We start from the raw sequence: 7,595 nt of genomic DNA, 5'->3' as shown, positions 1-7,595 counted from the left end.
CTGGCACATGGAGCGAGTGGTCCCCAGTTTGGTGCATGCACTGGGTGGTGGGGGGGTGTGTGTGGGTGTGGGTGTGGGTGTGTGTGTTCACACACCCTCGTGTTTCTCCATCCCACCCAGCTCGTGGCAGCCCGGGGCAGGATGACACCCCACAGAGGGGACAAGTGACATCTGTAACAGAGCCCTTAGAGACCCAACCAGGGACGTCTCGTGTCCCCCCAGATCTGCAGGCAGGCTGAGAGCTGGTGTGTTCCCAGTGCTCCCAGAACCGCTCCAGCCCTTGCCAATACAATAGGGACCCCCCACGCCAGCCCCCGGCTGCGGGGGGAGCAGAGGCTGCACCCCGAGCCCCACGGCAGGGAGCTGCGTGGGGCAGTCCCCGGGGGGGAGTGGGGAAAGGGAGGGGTGGGGCGTTGCGTGGGACTCCGGGGAGGGTGAGGGACCCCGGTGGGGGTTGGTGCCGGTGTCTCCGGTGCCCCCCGGTGCCGGTGCCCTCCCCCCCCCCCCCCCCCCCCCGCAGCCCGGCGCTGCGGCGGGCACAACCGGCGGGCGCTCCCGGGCGGCGTTGGCGAACGGCGGCGGCAGCTCAGCCCCGGGCAGGTAGGAGCCGGCGGGGACGGGGAGGGGGGGAACGGGACGAGGGGGGGCACTGGGGGACTGGGGAGACCAAGGCACCGGCATGGACCCAGCCCCCGGGCACGTCCCTCCACACCGGTGGCTGCAGATCTGCGCCCCCCCCCTCCCCTCCTCCCAGCCGCATCTTGCCGGGGGTGCTCTGTGCCCCCCTCCCACCCCGCAGCATCTTTCTGGGGGTGCCTGATAATCCAACCCCACTGGGGAGTCCTTTCCTTGTGTGTGTCCCTGGCAATACCTCTCTCTCAGGGGTTGCCCAGTTTGGGGGGAATCCTCTGTAGCCCCCCGACCCGGGGAGCACCTTCCCTGGGAGCATCTTCCCTGGAGGTGCCCAACCACCCTTCTGGAGGTGCCTGTTTTGGGGGGGGGTGGTGGTGTCCTTGTAAATCCCTCTCGGGGTGCTGAGCCCCCCATGGGCTCCCCTCCCAGCGATGGGAGCTGCCCCAGGCAGTGGGGAGGGGGCACACCCCCCCCCCCCCCCCAGTAGTGGGGCTGGGGATTGTGCCAGCCCTGGGGGGGGCCCAGCTGGGACCCTGGGGTGGGGTTGGGGACACACAGATCCTTCCTCGGACTGCTGGAGTAGGGATAGAGCTGGGATAGGGGGTGATGGAGAGACACTGTGGGGTCCCAGCCCCCATTGACTGGGGGGTCCAGCCCTACTGGGCTGCTCCGCTTGGGGAGCCCTGCAATCCCAAAGAGCAGGGGGGGTTGGGGGATGCTGGGTCCCCTCCCCACGTTGGATAAGACAGCAGGTGCTCCAGGCACTGAAGCCCTCTATGCACCCCAGAAACCCCCCGAGCCCATCTTCTCCCCACAGAGGGGTCACAACACAGCCTGGGGTGGGGGCAGTGGGTCAAGGTACCCCCCAGGGCCCCCGCTGCGGGGACCTGGTGTGTGTGGCCAGATGCTGGGCACCCACCCTGACCTCCTCCCAGCCCCTCTGCGCTCCTCAGGATGACCCCAGTGGGATGGGGTACGCTGGGTCCCTCAGGGGTGTGGGCACCCTGAAGCGGGGAGGGGCCCCAAAGAGATCCTTGTGGCCCCCAGCCCTCCCCGGGGCTCCAGTGCCAGCCACAGCCATCAAATATTAACGGAGGCAGCGGCGGAGCTGAAAATAACCCTCCCTCTAAGGGAGCTGACCCAGATCCAGTCAGCCCCAAAGCTGGGCTGGCCCCAGACCCCTAACCAGCACCCTGCCGGGGCTGAATCCGGCCCCTTCCCCTCCTCCAGGCTGCTCTGCCCTCCTGCTGCCAGCTATGTATCGCCTATATATTATGTAAATGAGCTATAAGGGCTTATTACGCAAACGAGAGGGGGCTGGCTCTGTCCGGAGCTGGGTGGTCCCCAGGGGCTGGCCCCGACGGCTCAGAGAGGACAGCGGGGATGGAGGGGGCCGCATCGGCGTCCGCCCGGGTGTCCGGGGGCTGCCAGGGAGCGCTGCCCCATCCCGCTCCCCTCCTGTAGCACAGAGGGACCCCCCTCACCCCGAGCCGGGCCAGGCGCCTGCCCCGCTGCAGCTCGTCCCCCCCGGCTCCCGGGACAGCCCGGTGCGTCCCAGCAGCATGGGGAAGCAGAACAGCAAACTGCGCCCCGAGATGCTCCAGGACCTGCGGGAAAACACCGAGTTCTCCGACATGGAGCTGCAGGGCTGGTACAAGGGCTTCCTGAAGGACTGTCCCTCCGGCATCCTCAACGTGGAGGAGTTCAAGAAGATCTACGCCAACTTCTTCCCCTACGGCGATGCCTCCAAGTTCGCCGAGCACGTCTTCCGCACCTTCGACACCAACGGCGACGGCACCATCGACTTCCGAGAGTTCATCATCGCCCTGAGCGTCACCTCCCGCGGGAAGCTGGAGCAGAAGCTCATGTGGGCCTTCAGCATGTACGACCTGGACGGCAACGGCTACATCAGCCGGGAGGAGATGCTGGAGATCGTGCAGGTACCGGGCTCCCCCGCCCCACTGTGTGTGGTCCTGCGTGTCACCTTGGTGTGACAGTGGCCGTCCCCTCCCGGGATGCAGGCGGGCTGGGGACATGCACCCTGCGTTCCCCCCGGCTTGGCAGTGCCTGGGTCGAAGCCTGTTGCTGTCTGCAGAGCCGCTGCAGGGATCCGTCTACCCTGGGGCATCCCTTGGTCCTTCCCTGTCCTGGGGACATCCCTTTGTCACCTCACCCTGCTGGCCCTGCTCGCTGTGCTCCTGGGGAGGGTTGGGTGCACGCAGCCGTCCCCGAGCACCCCGGGGCAGAGGGACACGCGGTCGGCAGACCAACAGATGTTCTCCTTGCCCGGACCCCAGCCCGGTGGCATCGGCAGGTGACTCGCGAGGCCGTTGCGGTGACATCTCGGTGGGCATCTCCTCCCTGCAGGAGCAGCTCCCATCCACCTCGTGCAGCCGGGTTGTTCGCTTAGGGCTGCCGCTTGCATCCACCCCGACTGCGCTGGGAGCTAAAGCTCCCCGGAGCCCGATCGCATGGGGAGGGTGTTAAATGCCAGCTCCATTCCCAAGCAGAGAAGCCCAGAGCGCTGTCCCCCATTTCGGGTGGGTGATGGCAAGTGCCTACCTTGCACCCACCCCTCATCCCCATCTCCCTCTCCCAGGCTATCTACAAAATGGTCTCCTCCGTGATGAACATGCCTGAAGATGAGTCGACTCCGGAGAAAAGAACGGAAAAAATCTTCCGGCAGATGGATACTAATAACGATGGTAAATGAGAGGAGATGGAGGGGATTAAGGGAAAGGTCTCATGGATAAATCCGGGGGGTCTTAGAAGGAGCCGCATGTATGCTGATTAAATGGCTCGTGTCCGCCGGGGTGGCCAGGGGGAGCCCCGGCAGCCGGAGGGGCTCGGCATGCTCCCGCAGCCCGGGGAGCAGACCCCAGGGGTGCTCATCCCGGGGTGGGGGGGGTGGGTGCCCACTGTGTGTGCCGGGAGGGCTCCGGTCCCGTGTGCGCAGCTGGGATGGGGTGGTGGCCGCCGAGCTGAGGCGTGTGTGTCCCGTCCCCTGTCCCCCCGTCCCCCCCCCCCCACAGGCAAGCTCTCGCTGGAGGAGTTCATCAAAGGTGCCAAGAGCGACCCGTCCATCGTGCGCCTGCTGCAGTGTGACCCCAGCGGCACCGTGCAGCTCTGAGCCCCGCGGACCCCCCACAGCCCCCCACGGCCCCACGCCACCCCCTGACCCTGCAGACGGCCGCTGCTGCTGTCCCTTGCCTGTCCCCCGCGGTCCCCACCGCCGTGCCCCCCACAGCCCCCCATGGGGAGAGAGCTGGAGCCCGGTGGAGGCAGGGGCAAGGGGGAGCCCAGGGGGGACAGTCCCATTGCCGGGGGGCTCCCGCACTGGTTTGACTGGGGGAAGGATGGAGGCAGGGTCTGCCCCGAGCGAGGACGGTCCCCCTCAGCACCGGGGGGCTCGGAGCAGGGGGACAACCCAGCCAGGCAAAGCCACTGCTGCGTCTCTGGTGGGTGCGGGGACATGGCCCAGGGGACAAAGACCCGGTGGCTCGGGGGCCTCCCAGCACCCCCCACGCATGCACACACTGCCACGGCCGTGGGGCCAGGCCAGCCCCTTCCCCACGGCTGGCGCATGGGTGGGGGCCGCGGGGAGGGGACGGGCTTCTGGTCTTTTAATACCTGCAGAATAAAGTTTGTGTCAGTGCAGTCAGTGGTGGGAAAGGGGCCAGTGATGCCGAGGGGGGAAGTTCCTCCCCGCAAGTTCTGGATCCAGCCCAGTCGCCTCTCTCGTTGCAGCCCCGGGTGACCTGAAGGCCATGGGGATGGGCTTGTGTGTCTTGGCTGGTGGCATCTGGGGGATGTGTCCACCTGATAGCCAGGCTGGGGGGCAGCCAGGTCCCGTTGTGGGGTTGTGTGGGTGCTGGGACTGGCCAGGGCACATCCGTGGGGTCAGCCCTCAGGCCCTGCTCAGAGCCAGGCAGTTTCCACACTGTCCAGCCTCAGCAAACCCAGGCACTGCCCGGAGCCAGGGCTCTCCGCAGGGGCTGCCTGCAAGGAGACCTGCAAGCCAGAGAGGATGATGAGAATGAGGCTGGGGGTTGAGAGCTTTGGGTTGGCAAATCTTGCCCCCGTCCCCGGACCCCCCAAGCCCAGCCACGTCCGTCCCAATCCTGCACAGGAACAGGTCGGTGCTGAGCTGGGGGGGGGGGACTGGGAGTCACCTTCCTCCGGTGCACCCTGCGGCAGCAGCGGCCAAAGCGGAGGAGGTTGATGGTGAGCAGGAGGCAGCGGATGCCAAAGACGACCTCCATCAAGTCAAGCAGGAGGGAGACGACCCAGAGGGACAGCGTGGAGCTCTGCGGGGACACGGGGCATCAGGTCCCCACGCTTCACCCTGCCCCAGCCCACAGCCCACTGGGGACTCACATAGACACGGGTGGGATCGAAGGGGCACTCGCGGGATACGGGGGTGAGGGCAATGTCGGTGACGGTGCAGGGGGCTAGCAGTGCCTGGCCGTGGTTGCCCAGCGTCAGCCCGATGGAGACGGCCAGCCCCAGCAGGCAGGACAGGCAGCCCAGGCTGCTGCAGGCGCTCAGGGTGAAAACCGCCCATTTCTGCAGGAGGGGAGAGAAGAGGCAGCACAGCCGTGGGTCGGTCCCCAGGCGACGGGACGTGGCGGCTGTGCACGCTCCGTGGGATGGCTGCAGCCTGCCGGGTGCTGGGCGAGGGGCTGAGGGTGCTTACGAGGGCGGCGGGGGCGAGGGAGCGGGACAGCATGACGGCAGCTATTCCACAGGAGATGGTCTGCGAGGGAGCGCGGGGAGGTCAGCCCCAGGGACATCGGCCCCCGTGCCTTGTTGACACTGTCCCTGAAAGCTCCTCAGGCCAATTCGGCATCGCGGGGGGGCAGGGGGGGGGCAGTGCTTTGCCTCCCCAAGCCTCCACCCAGCAACAAGTCCCTGTGCATTTAACCTCCCCTGTTTTTTTGGTAGAAAGGCTTATTCAGAGCAGGAAAAGGGGAGATGGAGCAGCGTCCATCCCACATCCCACCTCCTGCCCACCCCGCATACATCTGCGTCCACCCCAGACGCACCCCACACCCTCCCAGTGTCCCCCCGTCACCCCCCACCCTGCACCCCCTGGTACCAGCAGCGCAGAGATGATGGAAGCGGTGTTGGCGCCGGCGTACTGCAGGGACATGGCGTCCCGGGGGTTGAGCACAAAGCGGAGGACGATGCCGTGGACGAGGGCGCCGGTGATGAAGTTGAGGTGCCCGATGATGAGGAGGATGAGGCCCGTTTTCATGAGGACCCTTTGATGGCTGCTGGGGTCGAGGTGGCCTGAGGCGGAGGGGAGAGGGGGAGGCTGCAAGGTGTGGGGTGGCCTGCACCGAGCTGTCCCTCCTGCCCTTGCACCATGCTCAGCACAGGCAGGGGGGCATTTGGGGACAGCCCCAGAGGACGTGGCTCATGCTGGTGGGGGGGACGAGCAAGGAGGTGACGTGGTGGCAGCCGCCGGCAGCCCAGGTATGTAAACCACCGCTCCAGCCGGCTCTCCTTGGACCGGGGCAGCAACACGAGGCCAGGAGCTGTGGAGATGGGTGTCCCTGATGGGGCTGGGAAGGACTGGGGTTCCCCGGAGTGACGAGGAAACTGTGGGGAGAGCAGCTGCCCCGAAATGGCAGCTCCAGCTCTGGGTTTCGGCACCAGGCGCTTCGAGGAGTGCCCGCAGCAGCAGCCAGGCTGTTCCCCCAGTGGGACCCCCCCCAGGGTCACTCTCCTCCGGCGCCCACCATCACTCAGGGTGCTCAGTTTAGCTCTGTCCCTGACCCCCTTTGAGCCCCTCGGTTCCCCTCCCTCCCTGCCTCAGTTTCCCTGCAGGAGGGCAGTGCTGAAGCCATGATCAGGGCTAGGGCACCCTCCCATCACAATCACCATGCCAGACCCAGACTCACCCACTTGACACATCTTCACCGGGCTGGGGTCAGGCCACCAGAGCTCTTTGATGTCCCCAGCTTGGCAGCCAGACCCGTGGGGGTCCCTGCATGTCCGGGCAAGAGCAAGGCTGGGACTGGGATCAGAGAGCTGCTCGCCTACTGCACCCCACTGCTGCTCCAATTCCTGTCAAACCAGCTCCCCAGGATGGACAAAGGGGTAACTCCACCTTCGCATGCCTCTGCTGAGGGGAACCACAGTCCTGTCCCCACCCCTGTGCTTCCCTCGTTGCCAAGCCGTGCCAGGACGCTGTGCCACAGCGCCACATCCCCTTCCCCATCCATCCCCACCTCCCCGGCACGCTCAGGTCAGTCCCACCCTAAAGCGATGGCAGCAGGCTGGGATGTAGCCAGGCAGGTCCAAGGCCACGGGCAGAGGGTCTGGGGAGGGGCAGCCCCTCGGGGACGAGCACCATTGGGAAGTGGGGCTCAACCTGCAGAGAAAAGGAAAAGCAGAGGGGTCAGGGGAGCCCTCCCTCGCTCACAGCAATCCTTGCTAAGCAATGCTCCCCGCGAAGCTCATTGGAGACATCAGGCATCAATAATTTAATTCCAGCAGCCCTGGCTCCTAGGACTGATCTGGGGAAGGGCTGTGGTCCAGGGCTGGCTTCTGGTCTCTCACCAGAATAATAGTAATTTCCCACCTGAGTCACCAGTCCAGCCCTCGGCCCTAGATCCCTCACACACAGCAGCGCTGGGAATTTGGCTGAGCACAGCGTTAGTCCCCATCCTTCCCCTGGTTTGAGCTGTACCCAGCCCTGCTGCACAGCAAGGGCAGGGAACAGAGACCTGGCCCTGCCCCAGCTTCTGCACAAAGCAGGTCTGGCCGCCACAGCCCCGTGGCACATTCACCATCCCCATCGCCCCTGCAGACAGAACAAGGCTGTTACACCCCACTTTCTAGAGGCAGAAGAGATGCCCCCTGTTTTCCCCATGCCTTGGACTAGGGCAGTGTTTACAAACGCTTGAGCAAAGGGCAAAGGCAGCCAGAGGATTTCATTGTGCATCTTTGGAAAG

At 65.9% G+C, this 7,595-nt stretch overlaps 2 protein-coding genes across 6 annotated transcripts; one reads left to right on the top strand and one right to left on the bottom strand.

Moving 5' to 3' along the window:
* The first annotated feature begins 520 nt into the window (after positions 1–520).
* HPCA (hippocalcin) lies at positions 521–4,290 on the top strand. Of its 2 annotated transcripts, XM_042793794.1 has the most exons (4): positions 521–600; positions 2,098–2,573; positions 3,233–3,338; positions 3,666–4,290. In XM_042793794.1, the coding sequence occupies exons 2-4, from the start codon at positions 2,196–2,198 to the stop codon at positions 3,761–3,763; spliced, it is 582 nt and encodes a 193-aa protein (XP_042649728.1). In that variant the 5' UTR covers positions 521–600; positions 2,098–2,195; the 3' UTR covers positions 3,764–4,290. The 2 variants fall into 2 exon arrangements, with proteins under 2 accessions (XP_042649728.1, XP_042649727.1); XM_042793793.1 differs by lacking the exon at positions 521–600 and having other exon boundaries at positions 1,812–2,573.
* Positions 4,242–7,490, bottom strand: TMEM54 (transmembrane protein 54). Of its 4 annotated transcripts, XM_042793797.1 has the most exons (6): positions 6,540–7,490; positions 5,732–5,925; positions 5,330–5,389; positions 5,011–5,199; positions 4,806–4,940; positions 4,242–4,644 (listed from the first exon to the last, which is right to left on the bottom strand). In XM_042793797.1, the coding sequence occupies exons 1-6, from the start codon at positions 6,550–6,552 to the stop codon at positions 4,552–4,554; spliced, it is 684 nt and encodes a 227-aa protein (XP_042649731.1). In that variant the 5' UTR covers positions 6,553–7,490; the 3' UTR covers positions 4,242–4,551. The 4 variants fall into 4 exon arrangements, with proteins under 4 accessions (XP_042649731.1, XP_042649729.1, XP_042649730.1 ...); XM_042793795.1 differs by having other exon boundaries at positions 4,242–4,940; XM_042793796.1 differs by lacking the exon at positions 5,330–5,389 and having other exon boundaries at positions 4,242–4,940.
* Positions 7,491–7,595: the final 105 nt, after the last annotated feature.

Source organism: Tyto alba, unplaced genomic scaffold (assembly GCF_018691265.1).
Source record: "Tyto alba isolate M040663 unplaced genomic scaffold, T.alba_DEE_v4.0 Super-Scaffold_20, whole genome shotgun sequence".
NCBI lineage: Eukaryota > Metazoa > Chordata > Aves > Strigiformes > Tytonidae > Tyto > Tyto alba.
Note: the sequence above shows the minus strand (reverse complement) of the source record. Positions and strands in the feature narration are given on the sequence as shown.

Excerpts from the sequence above, each read along its gene's own strand:
- HPCA (XM_042793793.1), top strand. The coding sequence starts at position 1,914 with ATGAGCTATAAGGGCTTATTACGCAAACGAGAGGGGGCTGGCTCTGTC. Across the intron at positions 2,574-3,232 it reads AGATGCTGGAGATCGTGCAG|GCTATCTACAAAATGGTCTC; the intron begins GTACCGGGCTCC and ends TCCCTCTCCCAG. Across the intron at positions 3,339-3,665 it reads GATGGATACTAATAACGATG|GCAAGCTCTCGCTGGAGGAG; the intron begins GTAAATGAGAGG and ends CCCCCCCCACAG.
- TMEM54 (XM_042793795.1), bottom strand. Across the intron at positions 5,200-5,329 it reads CCCTCGCCCCCGCCGCCCTC|AAATGGGCGGTTTTCACCCT; the intron begins GTAAGCACCCTC and ends CCCCTCCTGCAG. Across the intron at positions 4,941-5,010 it reads TCGATCCCACCCGTGTCTAT|AGCTCCACGCTGTCCCTCTG; the intron begins GTGAGTCCCCAG and ends GTGTCCCCGCAG.